The sequence below is a fragment of the Coffea arabica genome, chromosome 7c (genome assembly GCF_036785885.1).
Source record: "Coffea arabica cultivar ET-39 chromosome 7c, Coffea Arabica ET-39 HiFi, whole genome shotgun sequence".
NCBI lineage: Eukaryota > Viridiplantae > Streptophyta > Magnoliopsida > Gentianales > Rubiaceae > Coffea > Coffea arabica.
In genome coordinates, this window is record NC_092322.1 from 4,125,650 (window position 1) to 4,139,184 (window position 13,535).

The following is a 13,535-nucleotide window of genomic DNA, read 5'->3' on the forward strand; positions in this document are numbered from 1 at the left end:
CAAGAGAAATGGGAATAATAAAAAGAAAAGGCCAATATATTAGGGGCATTTTTCTCAATAAAGATTCGCATTGTACTCAAAGAAGATCGTGACAATGTATCCCTATTCAAATGGTAAGATAGTTCACCTGGAATTGCATGACAAGAGTGAGGAAGACCTTGATGGAGAAAATCAGCCCTTCACTTCACGGCAAGAAAAGTGAAAGATGCATTTGGTACTGTTAACTATGAAAGGCTTCATTTTTTCTTTTTTTTGGGGCGGGGGGGGGGGGGTGCGCCTTTGTTGTCTTATTGTACGTAACAAATTTATTAGCAAAAAAGAAAAGAAAATACATGAGTGTCATTCTTTTTACATATATTAGTCAAGAGAATGTTCATTTTAAAGAATTTTGGCTATGGGGCGCAATTCATATGGTAAACCTATTTTACAATTGTCATTAAGTTTCTATTTGCTACATAAATTAAAAAAAAAAAGAATTGAAAAAAGAACTGCTACATAAATTTTACTGAAGCTTGAATCTACAACCTCTCCGCTTGCCTCGACAACCTCATCTTTGTCAAACATTTGATCAAGTACTACGTAAACCACTAAGTTGATAAGGCAGCTATGCCTATTTGTTTTTTTTTTTCCCTAAAAGAAAGGCAGATGTAGAATTTAAAAAATTAAATTTCTGGAGTTTTAATCTTAAACACCAGACTGAAACTTTTTCAACAATAATCATGTTATAAATTATTGTGGGAAAACCCCCCCCCCCCCCCCATAAAATGGGGACCATGTAATGGGCATATGTGATAATGAAGGTGAAGGAAATCGACAGAGAAGGAAGGAGGCGAGGCTTTACCTAACGGGGACAGTATGGATCTTATCGTCAGCTGCCTTTCTCGTTTCTACCATCTAACATTAACACCACGCAAAGGGAAGGAATGGTTAGAATGATAAGCATCGTCGTGGCCACTCAGAAACCCCATAGATATAATTTTGTATGCATCAATTGTCGTCAATCTTTCCAAACATGGAAAGTCTTGGAAACAAACGTTGGATGGGAACGAATACTACGACAAAACAAGAATACCTCCCCACTCCTTTCCCACCTCCCATCTTTTTCCTTGATTATTTTCCCCATTTATATTCGCTCTCATGACTCATCTCATCTGTCCTCCATTTTCTAAAAGTTAAGCTTTTCAGTCACAATCAGGTATGAAAAGCTTACGAGCACATCCATCCTTCTCTCTCCCAAAAAAAGAAAGGAAGGAAGAAACGTAAATAAATAAATAAACCACATCAATCCTCATCGCCTCCATTTGTAGCTCTGCACACAGTTACTAACAGTTAGCATTATCAAACAACCATTTACTTGAGCCACCCTTTCATTCTCTTTTGTCTTCCAGTAATAATTATGGCACTGCTGCTGATTAAAATCGCAGCACTACGTGAATGCGAAGAACAAACGTGCCATGTATAGGCCGCAACAGCCTTTGCCAGCTCAACGGATCGATTGCTACATTTCAAAGTAAAATTTTAGGTGGTTGTTTTTACGTTGTACTACACGGTTCTAAATCACATTTTAATCTTATAGTATATACATACATATTAAAACTCTTAGAAACAGCAATCATCTAAACAGGGCTTTGAAGTTTGTTGTTACGCGAGGCTTGTACTTTTTTTTTTTTTTTTACACGTGTCGGATACGCTGCAGGCTGAGAAAGACAGCGAGTACGTACATGTAAATGTAATCAGTTTTCAGGCCGGGCCGGGCGGGGTTAACCTATTCATTTTCTGTCCGTGTTGATCTCCATGTTCAATAGTAAGAAGAAGATGAGCAGAAACTAGCTAGCTTTGCATATAATTTGATTAGGGACATTTTTATTAAACGCGCGAATATTTACTGCACAAGTGCTCCAAGACGCGCGTACTACTTTCCCGCTGCAAGAGAAGAATCGTTCCATTATGTACTTATTCTGATTCTCAGCACTTCGTCGGCTAAACCGACAGAATAGCAAGCTTTTCCCGGTGAATCGAAACGTGGACTGTGTCTTTAAAGTTTCAACCTAGCGGTAAAGGGATATGGCCAAGAATCTACGACCTCTCGAATTTTGTCGAGAGGGAAAGTCCAAGGTTTAACCATGTTCTTGCTAAGGATGAGGTTAAAAAGTATCCTATTCCTGCACATGCATGCTGTATATTCCAACTTTCTTTTGCTATGTTAAAAAGAGTGGTAATTTGCAGGAGAGACAAATGGAGGAAAGCAAAACATTTCGAAAGCTTACTGTGTGTCTGTCACATCGTACATGCATATATCTATATATAATATTGCAATTGTGTGTGGCTATTTCTTTCGAAATTTGCTTTCTTAATCCTAGGAGGAGACCTGACAAATTTTCTAAGCCGTGCATTCTTACAAAAGTCTCAACAGCCTTTTTAACTCATTCCTAAGACGTAATAATCCTGCAGCACACTAGCAAATTTACTCCCAACAAATCGTGCGCACACTACCTAAGTCAATCCTCCCCCTGTGTGTCTCCACTAAATACAAGGGACTCGTATATATATATGTGTCGATATCCAAGTTTTGAAAAAATGAAAACACGGAACAAATAGGCAGTTGGCACGGGTAGTGGAGGCCTATGCTTTGTTCCTTCATCTAGCTGTGAGCTTGGGGCGGATGGACGGGTGGAGTGCTGTGGATGGAAAAGAAAAGCCTAGGGACCAGCAGAAAGTGGCAACTGGTAGCTTTTAAATTCTCTGTGACGTCCGGAGCTGGGAGACATGACAAATTGGCCGTAGTAGCCGGTGTGGCGAGTTGAGTGGGGAATTGGGGACGGCCGGCGCAGTAAACATGAGAATAGACCCAATCACAGGTTACCACAAAAAAGCATGCAACATGTTCGCGGCGTTGCATACACTTTTGAATGCGTTTCGGGCCAAGTATCTGTACTAAGCGAATCGTTTTCTTTTTTTGAGAGTGCAAAATAGTAACATTTTATTCCTCCGGTTAATGGTCCTCTACCAAACTTAAAACTGAGACGTGTCCTAGGAGGACAAATATATAATTCTTTTCATACAAATGTCACGTTCCAAAATATTTTCACCCACAAAATCAACCCTTTCTAACTTTCAATCCTGCCAGAAGAAGATGGGAAGATGCTCTAAATTAGGGATGTTAATTATGATTAAATCTACGCATGCCTATCTCCCACAGCTCCCTTCCATTCTTTAATTCTTCGAAACTGTTTCTTCGGATAGCGCAACTGAGAACGTACAAAGGGATGAAAACATACAAAGGACCACCTTCGGTGAATAGAATAGGGACTTGTCTTACACTCGTGCATATGCTCTGCTCCCATGATTCCATTGAAATGGTTGGTTATTTATCAAAAGAAAACAAAAATTGAAGATGAGACTATATTCAGCTGCCCGTGGCATTGTTACACTGGAATCAGTTTTGAACCGTTGAAAAAGAACTTCTAAATCGGGAAACAGCCATCTTAAATGTGCGCAAAGCAATCTAGACAACGCGTGCCACCTTGCCTTATTTGATTGATTCCTTCGCTTTCATACATCTGTCTTTCTTTATTGTTTTCCACCACCTACAAACCGGGCCTCCACATGTGACTTGTGACCCATACAATGATGCAATTGCGAATTAAACAAAACCATGACCATGGAAATTAATCGCGGGATGTTTCGTTAAGAATCTAAGGAAGGAAGCTGGTCCTGAGCCTGATCGACCCCATTGCATACAGCCTCGAAAACTCTCTGCAGTGTGAGTCTGCTGTCTTCATACGTTGGCCTATAGTAATAGCAGCATTGTTGTGTTACCTACCAGACACGAGCCACGGTTTTGAGTTTCTTGGACTACTTGAGTTTTAAGGCGCGCGGTATGTACTTGGGGAATACACAGATTTTGGACCGCCCGGGATGATAAAGCTTTGCTTCTTCTTTCTCTTGATTGTTTGTTTCAAAAGGAGATGGAGGAAGAGGAAGAAGGGATTAATGCAAGTTGGATACGGTGAATGAGCCTTTTATGTTTTTAACCCCGAGCTTGCTGGGATTTAATTTCAGTTATCGGCCAACAAATACAGACAGGGATCATGGCACGGGTCATGAAAATATGACGGTCCATAAACAAGCTGCTTGTGCAAAATATTTGAAGAGGATGCGGCATCCAACTGTTTCTTTTAGGACTAGTTCCATTTTGCACCTTAGAACTTGTACCGCTTTTCACTTTGCATTCTAAATTTCAATTTTGAACACTTTCTACCCTAAATATCACGTGATAAAGGGCTGTGTAAATTGATTTGATGACAGTGTACAATTTTGTTTTGGATTTTTTTCAGTTTATCCCCTTAAACTATACCTCAACTATCAGTTTAGTCCCTAACGTTAATTTTTAGTCACTTAAGTCCTTGAACTAACTGTTTGACTGTTAGTCCAATGATTTAAGTGACTAAAAGTTAATGTTAGGGACTAAACTGATAGTTGAGATATAGTTTAAGGGGGTAAACTGATATAAATCCCATATTATAATTCACGTAAAAAGATATGTTTAGATCCAACTTAATTATAAATGGACAAATATATCCATAAATTGCCCTGCTAACTAACTAAAGTTTGGTGAAAAATTTTATGATAAAAAATACCCTCTCCTTGTGCTTTAAGTATAAAACAAGGATTAGAAAGCTTTTCTCTCCTCTATTTTCTTAAATTGTTTACAAAATTTTTTATTTTGCGCAATACCTTGTCAAGACATTGCAAATATGATGATATCGAAGTGTAGGATTTCATAACCTGTTTGCACGTCATCAAGCAAAGACAATCTTAGAAGGAAAATTTTATAGTTATTCCATTATAAGGTCTATTTTTTCTCAAGTGATATGTTACTAAAAAAATTTCCCTAGTGGTCCCTTTCTTTTCATAATTTTCCAAATTATAAGAACATGCGAGTTTTTCCAAATTGAAGCAATTCTCACATATCAGCAGGGCAATTTATGGGTATATTTGTCCATTTATAATTAAGTTGGATCTAAACATGTCTTTTTACGTGAATTATAAAATGCCTTTTCATTTGACCGTTAGTCCAAGGACTTAAGTGACTAAAAATTAACGTTAGGGACTAAACAGATAGTTGGGATGTAGTTTAAGGGGGTAAACTGATAAAAACCCTTTTGTTTTGGTTGCGGTCCCTCAGCTCCTTTTGACACCTTCACAATACATCGTTCTTGATTTGTCTATTTTAAATCATTAATATTGTTAGAAAAATTACCAAAACAAAAGGATAGTGTAAATTAATGATAATGTGTTATTTCTTCTAATTGTAATACATTGACTCCTTTGATATGAATGGCAACGCCGATGGGGTGCCTGTGGGAGGAGTCAATTTTTATAATTTGTATAATAAATATGATTATTTTTTATTTTTAGTTTACTTCAATTTTTTTTTTTACATGTTGTAAGTTGGTTAGACAAATATGATGATTATGAGTTTAGATTTGTTATTAAAAATAGAGAAATGAATTAAAAGTGATTTTTATCCTTGATTTCACATTAGATATTTAGTTAGTTAAGAATCTAAAAAAGTGATTTATAATAATGTTGTTGTGGATGTTATATATATATATATAAAACAATAATGTCAAAACAAAAAAATATAATTACACAACCTTAGGGCACTCCAAGGGGTTATAGAGCGGCGCAGGGGTAGAAAAAGCGGAGAATGAGGCGAGAGTGGAGGGAGATTTTAAAGCACAGGGCGGAGAACGTAGGGCTGTCAACGGGCCGGGTCCGGGCCGGAATTCATTATTCCGGACCCGGACCCGAATTACTATGCCGGACCCGGACCCGACCCGTTTACCCGACGGGTCTTTTATTCTATGTTCCGGATCCGGATCCGGCGGGTCCGGCGGGTCCCGGATCCGGATCCGGGTCTACCCGAACAAATTTAGCAAAATTTATAAATTCTAATAAAAATGAAAAAAAATATATTTGTAAACTAATTTTTAACTAATGCAAAGAAAAAACCAAATAAGAAAAGAAATCAAATTAACTTTATTAAAATACATCATTCTAATCAAATTATATTGATAAATATATATTTTTAAAATTATTAATTCATTTATATCCGGATCCGGGTCTAATACGGGTCGGAATACTATATTCCGTATCCGACCCGTTTTTTTGTTTGACAAAACGGATCTGGATCCGGATCCGAAAAACGGAATTAAATCCCTACCCATACCCACAATACTTTCACGGATCCGGTCCGGATCCGGGTCTAGACCCGACCCGTTGACAGGCCTAGGAGAACGGGTCGGGTCCGGGTCCGGCATAGTAATTCGGGTCCGGGTCCGGAATAATGAATTCCGGCCCGGACCTGGCCCGTTGACAGCCCTACGCTTCCCCCGCGGGTGTCCCCGCGGGGTTAATAAAATTTTATTATAATTAAATTTTAATAAATAATCAAGTACTAAAATATCAACACATCACCAAATTATTATTCATTGTAATTTTACAATTGAAACTCATAAAAACAATCAAACAGAAGTTATTGAATACAATCCAATATGATGAAATAAATATAACTAAAATAGTCAAGTTTTCACTTTTAGTACAAATGCAATCACTAATTCATTATTGTGTTTGTACTTTTTTTTTTTGAGAAAAAAGTGTTATTCTATTAAGTGTAATTAGAAATTTAGTATAAATGTATTAGTAAATTTAGTATAACTAATTAATAAATTTATTAGTAGACATGTATAATTATTCATATAATTGATAATATCAATTATATTACATAAACTACTATACATTACATAATACATCTAACTAATAATATCATTATCATAAGTTTATAACTAATTAACTTATATATTATATATATATTTTTTGTGGGTGGCGGGGCGGAGGATGGGGCGGGGGTATACTCCCCCGTCCCCCGTCCCGTTTCTAAGCGGGGGGAAAAAATTCCCCCCCCCCCCGCCCCCGCCCCAACCCCCACCCCGAGAGCCCCCCGCGGGGCGGGTGCCCCCGCCTCCATTGCCATCCCTAGTTTTGTGCGGTCAAAAAGCAATGGACAAAAGCAGATACAACCTTATTGGTTTTTTTTATATATATATAAATAAAAAAGTTCAAACCAAAAAAAAAAAAAACAAACAAACAAACAAAAGGTATGATTCTTTTGACTCTTCCGCTGCGCTCCACAAATCATCTGTCTTAATCTTCGCAAACTTCAAAAATTTCAAAACCGGATTGCGTATCATAAAATTAAAACCATAGTTTAATTGAATGATTGGTGTTGGAAAGGTCTAATACTGCTAATGGTTGTCGTAGCAGTACTATTGTAATACCCGTGTCTCATAAATGTTAGCACTAGCGCCCACATCAACATATAATGCTGCAACAGAAGTAGGAATAAAATATTGGGAATGCAAAAGGCAGAATAAACAAAAACGGAAGGGTGTGCCCGCGGTACTATTATAATCGATGCTGACGCCCCAGATGATGAAATCTCACCCCTAATATTAAATTCACATTCACCCCCCCCCCCTTTACCTTCCCCCGCAAGTACAATGTGGTAGTATAGTATCATCATAATAATAATAATAATGTTCAAGTAAGTGTTCAGAGAAAACAATAATAATTAATATATGTTGTCAAGAAAAAAAAAGAAAAAGAAAAAGAAACAAGTCAGCCATCGGCCTCCACTGTTTTTGTTCTCTCCCCAAACGCCCTTGGTTGAGAAAGCTTTTGGAAACAGTTTTCGGTTTGGTCAAGTCCCTCTCGTCATAATAGCCATGTCTGTCTGTCCTACTGCTTTTAGTCATGAGAGGAGAACTGATTCAAAGGACACCGACGATTGTGACAATTCATCACTGTACGGTGTTATTTCCCGTAAAAATCCCATTTTCTACCTCGATCTCTTTTCACCTCCCCCAAGAAGAAAACCAAAGAAAAAAACCTACGTTCTCTGTCTCTGCTGCACGTTAAATATGGTAGCAAAATTAACCCAAAAAGAAACACCCCCATGCCCTTCCACACCCTCGTTGGATCAAAAAGATCAGTAGGAGAGTTTGCTAGAGAACACAAGAAAAGGCTTTTCTTGCATGCTCGAGAGAGACTAATTAAATAGTAGAAGAACAAGAATCGCTCCGGATCAGTCGACGACGCAGGCAAAAATCACTCGAACGTGGAAACTATAACAAAGAAGATTAATTCAGCATGTATTAGTAGCGCAACCACAGGACTTGACCTGAGAAGAGAGAGTCTCGACAACCATTTTGATTTTCTACATACATAATGAGGAGGGTAACAAAGACATGTTTTCTTGCGACACATTTGATGTTAGAATCTAAGCTACAACATCGGAGTTTGTTAGTCATGACTAGACTAGTGTACTAATACAACATTTAGCCACAGTAGAAAATCTCAAATATCCCTTTCTACTTTCTTTCGTGGTTCCAATCAGAACCCCCAGGCTAGGTACCGGCAAATGTACTATATGCGTGTCTGGACAGTTCCCCCCGGGAGAAGGGGAGCGGGGGTTGGCCTTGGTAGAGATTAAAGAACCTCTCAAAGCATTTTGATCTCTTTACAAGCTTGCAAAACATTAGGAGCTTTGAGGGAGGGCAGATCAGCAGAAAATCAAAATATGATATTATGGTAGGGGGGGGGGGGAAATAATAAAAGGAAAGGGGGGTCACGAGGGTCTCATGAGATGGTGGTGAAACCCATTTTTCTGAGTCCAATCTTGAGGTCTTACTATCTGCTGTGGGAATCCTGATGATGCTGCAGCAGTGCCGTAAAAATGAGGAGGGTTGTATTGCCAGTGTGGATCGCTGGTGGAAAGAGAAAGGTCTCCGCTAGCTCCAATTAGGCCTCCATTGCTGCTGCTTGGAAACTGAAACTGCAACAACATTCATTCACACCAGTGGCAGTTTGATTAAGTAAAATGCAAGTAGGCTTTAGAAGAAAGAGTAAAATTAAAGGGGGTGCCGTAGTTTCCATGACATACATGATAATTTGATGAATTGAACTGCGGTGGCAACATTTGGAAGATGTGGGATTCACCGCCTCTCCTGAATTGCCCATATTTTTGGATTTCCTTAGGCTTCATCGAGCCGGGAGAATGCAGGTGTGTTTGACTGAGGAGTTGCGCCGCTTCTGCCTCACTGTACCCATCCCGTCTCGAGGATTCGACATCATTGGGATTATTCTCCTGCTGGAGATCAATAAAGAACTTGAGCCATAAGATAGATAGATATTCACAAGGCAGATTCAGAACTGGGCTTTGGTAAAAAACATATATATATAATTACAGCATCCGTTAAATAATTACCTTGGACCTGAACCCATGGTCATGGTGTCGTCGCCAATCAACTTGGAAATGCATCGAGGCAGAATGTTGGTCCTTAGAAGGATCAACATTCGGAGCCATCCCTCGATGGCTGCTGCTTAACTTTGAAGCCGAATTGCCCAAGCTCAAATCGAGATTGTGGTCTGCGGCACCACCGCCAGATTCTGGGACGATTTAAACATTTCTTGAATTATTTTGATGCCAACATATGTTGTATAAAAGGGAAACACTAGCTGCAGTCCACTTTTGACATAAATGCGAAAATTTTTAGCAGAATTTGTCGCGTTGCTGATTTACCACTAGAGTTGAGTTCATCTTCATAAATGCTGGGATCAAAGTTGGTAACAGCATCCTTCCCGTTACACTTTATGGCAGCTTTATCGTAAGCCCTAGCAGCATGGAACCGGGAAATTTTTTTAAAAACTTTTGGCCATCTTCAGTACAATTAACATTCAATATGCAACTTGTTGCTTCGAATGCTTGATCCTTTATAAGGCAACAAAATCTAACCGAAAACTAAAAACAACATACCTGGCAGCTTCAATTTCAGTATCGAACAGCCCCAAATAAACATACCTGTATCGTTCAATTAATTAGATACCAACAAAAAGACCATGAATATTAAATCACAATTATGTCACCATGAGATCATAATATGTTTATATTTAGCACTACAAGTATTTTCTAGGTAATAAACTAAAATGAAACCGAAAGACTGAAAATGAGGAATGGCAGCAGCAGCAGCAGTACAAGTAGGGATGGTAGTATTTACTTTTTGCCTAAAAACTGGCCCATCCTAGCTTCCCATCTACCGCATTTGTGCAAAGTCACACCTCTATATTTGGAACTTCCTCGAGGGAAACCAGTGCTTTGTCTCCGAAGTACATGAACAAATTCTTCTTTGGTTAGATTGCTCATCTGTTGCAACACCAATTGAATCATATTACTTGCATACATATATATACCACTTTCCTTTTTTCCCCGTTGTGTAGAGGACGCATGGAGCAACAATTTAAGATAAGGAAGCACCAAAGCTAGAAGATGAGGTCATCATGAACTGGGTAAAAGTTCAACAACATGTCTCTCCATTCCTTTCTTTTAGTCTCTGGCTCTCTCTCTCTTTAGAAGAGAAGAGATGGATGACCTACCTGTTTCAAGTCATCTTCATAATCCGCTAGACTAAAGTTGATGTCTGCCTCAACTCCTCGAAACTTAATGGCTGCCCTATCATACGCACTGTAAAACACACATTTCCAAATTTGAGGTCGCTTGGAAAATATTTCAAGATTGTACTGTTTGGAAGTAATTAATCCCCAGAAGCGTAATTCCTTGACTGAGCTATGATAAATACTACTAGAAGAACGGTAGAAGTAGCAGTGAAAGTTTCAGTGACTCACCGTGCTGCGGCATGTGCCGTGTCAAATCCACCTATATCCCATATTCAAGAAAAACCCCATTTGACCATTAAATGTCAAGTAAACGGAAGCATAAAAGGAAATTGAACACAAAACTAAGCTGGTAGCAGTAATAGTAACAACTGAGCAAAGCAACAATATTTTGGTAGCACCCACTTACCAAGATAAACTTGCTTTCCGCAATCCCTGGATCATGAAATGCGAGAATAAGGTAAGAAAGACGACGATTGATGAGTGAGAGGAGGTTGAAGAAAAGGAAAGAAAAATGAAGGTTTAAAAAGAGGGAGGGAAAAAAATTAATCAAAAGAACTGATCTATGCAGAAAAAATGAGCTTACCATATGTGGGATTCCCACCGGCCAGTCCTCCGGTAAAAGGTAACCCCACGATATTGGGAACTTCTAGACCTCGGTCCCCGGCGGCTCTTTTTCAGAGGCTGAGAAACCTCCGTGGACTTCCCCAAGACGCCGCCGCCAAGTGGCTCCGACTGGCAGAATTTTACTCCAACCCAGGGAGCCCTGGGCAAATCAGGCACTCCAGAACCACTACTCGCACCTTCGTTGCAGCCGCCGGATGAGGTGCCAACTCCCATATCCGACTCATCCACCGGAAAGAACTGACGCGTCACCGGTGGCTGGTCGCTCTCCGACGAGCAGTTGTCGTCGTTATGAGCCGACACAGCGAACCCAAAGATTCTACTGGTGGAAGTACCTCTCTTTCTGCTACCTCCTCGTAATTCTCCAACTTCTTCATCCGAGTAACCATCCTCGATTACTACAGCAGACGAGCTCGAATTTGAGACCGATCCGACCCGCTTTCCCTTATCATCTTCGCCGTCAACCGGCGAGGAACAGCCTTCTGATTCATCATCCCATCTTTGATCCGGTGAATCATTTAGATCCCACATTTCTCCGTGCTGGGTTCGGCTCCAAAATAACCCCGAAGGAGTATGGAATGATCAGCTTTGAAGCTAGGTACCAAGATTATCAGAAGGAGCCGAAATTTCGGGAGGGCAGCAAGCAACAGTATTGTGCAGCTGGCTTTATTCGGCCCTTCTTCTCTCTTTGTCTTTCTTGTTGTTGTATATGATTCTTTGTGTACTAGGATATATATTTGTTGAGGAGGCCTTCTAAGGGTGGTGGTGGTGGAGGAATAGAATAATAAAAAAAAAAAAGGGCAAGTGTGAGCTTTGCAAGTTGCTGGCTGACTTGCCCAGAAATAAAGAACATTGAAACCTACGACTTAAAAGGCTGGGGTGGGGGGGTGGGGCGGGGTACGAGAGAGTGGAGGAGAGATTTTTTGTTGTGGCTGTTGTTGTTGTTGCTGCCGCTGCTGGCTGTTGTTGTTGTTGTTGTTGTTGAGGAAGGAAAAAGGCACTAGTACTAGTACTTGGTATATAGGGAAGGGAGAAGAGATAAAAAGATTTTAAGAGGGGAGATGCTGTTATTGTTGTTATTGTTAATATGTTAGTTTGCACTATATTTCACTAGATCTCGCGTATCCCCATCTAGCTGCCCAATACAGCATAGACGAGGGCAGTTTGAGAAGACTAGGCCGAAAGCAGCCACCACTCCTTATTAATTTCTCCATCCATCCATCCATCTATATGTATCTATCTATCTCATCTCAGCCTATAGTAAATACCAGTTTTTGCAAGTGCTGGTTGTTTTCTCATTCTAAAACTCTCTCTACTCATTCATTTTCATTCCAAGTGGCATTCTTTAGTTTCAAAGACTTCATAAATGTCAAGGAAACCTCCCTCTAGCCCCTCCCATCCCCAGCCCCACACACAAAAAAAAAAAAAAAAAAAAAAAAAACCCTTCTTCGATTCTATATATATCTCCATGTGTGTTGTTGTATGATGTGTGTTTCAATCATTCATAAATGGTTTGACAGTTTCTAACTCTTCTGTTTCCATATTTATTTATGCCTGCCCTGGCTAGCTTCTCCATTTAGCTTCTCTCTCTTTTTTTTCTTTTCCTTAAAAATGTACTACAACTATTACTACAACCATACTGTTGCTATGCTCGTACTGCTACTTTACTGATCTCAAAATCTATCTACTTCTCTCTCTCTCTCTCTCTCTCTCTTCTCAGCTTTGGTGTTGGTCCTGCCCTCTCCATACATTTTCCTTTTTCTCTCTTTTCTGATTGACGATTTGTTCAAAGAGGGAAATGGTAAAACAAAGAACATCTCTTTCTTACGCAACTTTCCGACGTTAACCAAATCGAAAAGCATTCTCTCTCTTTCTCTCCCACTCCCTCTCTACTTTCCCACCAATGGAAATGGACAGCTCCAAGCCCACAAGGATGACTTCTTTACTCAACTGCCTTTATTAGTAACTCTAATTATCGTTTCCCTTTCGTTCATTCACTCTCACGTCACCGTTAATCTCTCTCTCTCTCACACACACACACACTACTAAGTACTAACTATTCAACACGTCGAAGCACACGAGAGGGAGAGGGAGAGAGAGAGAGAGACATATTATGGCTGGAAGGGGGAAGAAAAGGATAGTAATAAATTGAAGACAGAAAATTTACTGCAACAAATGTACTAGTCTGGTACTACCCGGCTCACATTCACCTTTTATTTCACCTTGCTTTTACCATTTGGACAAAAGTTAAAAAGGACTACGAGTGAATAGGAACAAGACAGGAGGGCATTTTGGGGATAATGTTGTGAGGAATTATTATGAGTCAGGGCCACGGCAGAGGGGCAGGAGGGTTTGGTCTCAGAAAAGGAAATGGGAATAATAGCAATAAAAGGAAA

The 13,535-nt window shown here is 39.6% G+C and overlaps 1 protein-coding gene across 3 annotated transcripts; it reads right to left on the reverse strand.

Annotated features, from left to right (window-relative positions):
- Positions 1-8,259: 8,259 nt before the first annotated feature.
- Positions 8,260-12,342, reverse strand: LOC113699317 (floral homeotic protein APETALA 2). Of its 3 annotated transcripts, none has more exons than XM_027219602.2 (10): positions 11,102-12,342; positions 10,925-10,950; positions 10,747-10,777; positions 10,498-10,585; positions 10,122-10,267; positions 9,881-9,925; positions 9,647-9,738; positions 9,332-9,513; positions 9,008-9,214; positions 8,260-8,899 (listed from the first exon to the last, which is right to left on the reverse strand). In XM_027219602.2, the coding sequence occupies exons 1-10, from the start codon at positions 11,668-11,670 to the stop codon at positions 8,693-8,695; spliced, it is 1,593 nt and encodes a 530-aa protein (XP_027075403.1). In that variant the 5' UTR covers positions 11,671-12,342; the 3' UTR covers positions 8,260-8,692. The 3 variants fall into 3 exon arrangements, with proteins under 3 accessions (XP_027075403.1, XP_027075404.1, XP_071913342.1); XM_027219603.2 differs by having other exon boundaries at positions 8,415-8,899; positions 9,008-9,211; positions 11,102-11,810; XM_072057241.1 differs by having other exon boundaries at positions 8,415-8,899; positions 9,008-9,232; positions 11,102-11,810.
- Between the last annotated feature and the right edge of the window lie 1,193 nt (positions 12,343-13,535).

Excerpts from the sequence above, each read along its gene's own strand:
- LOC113699317 (XM_072057241.1), bottom strand. The coding sequence starts at position 11,670 with ATGTGGGATCTAAATGATTCACCGGATCAAAGATGGGATGATGAATCA. Across the intron at positions 10,951-11,101 it reads CGGTGGGAATCCCACATATG|GGATTGCGGAAAGCAAGTTT; the intron begins GTAAGCTCATTT and ends TTCATGATCCAG. Across the intron at positions 9,514-9,646 it reads AGATGAACTCAACTCTAGTG|AATCTGGCGGTGGTGCCGCA; the intron begins GTAAATCAGCAA and ends AAATCGTCCCAG.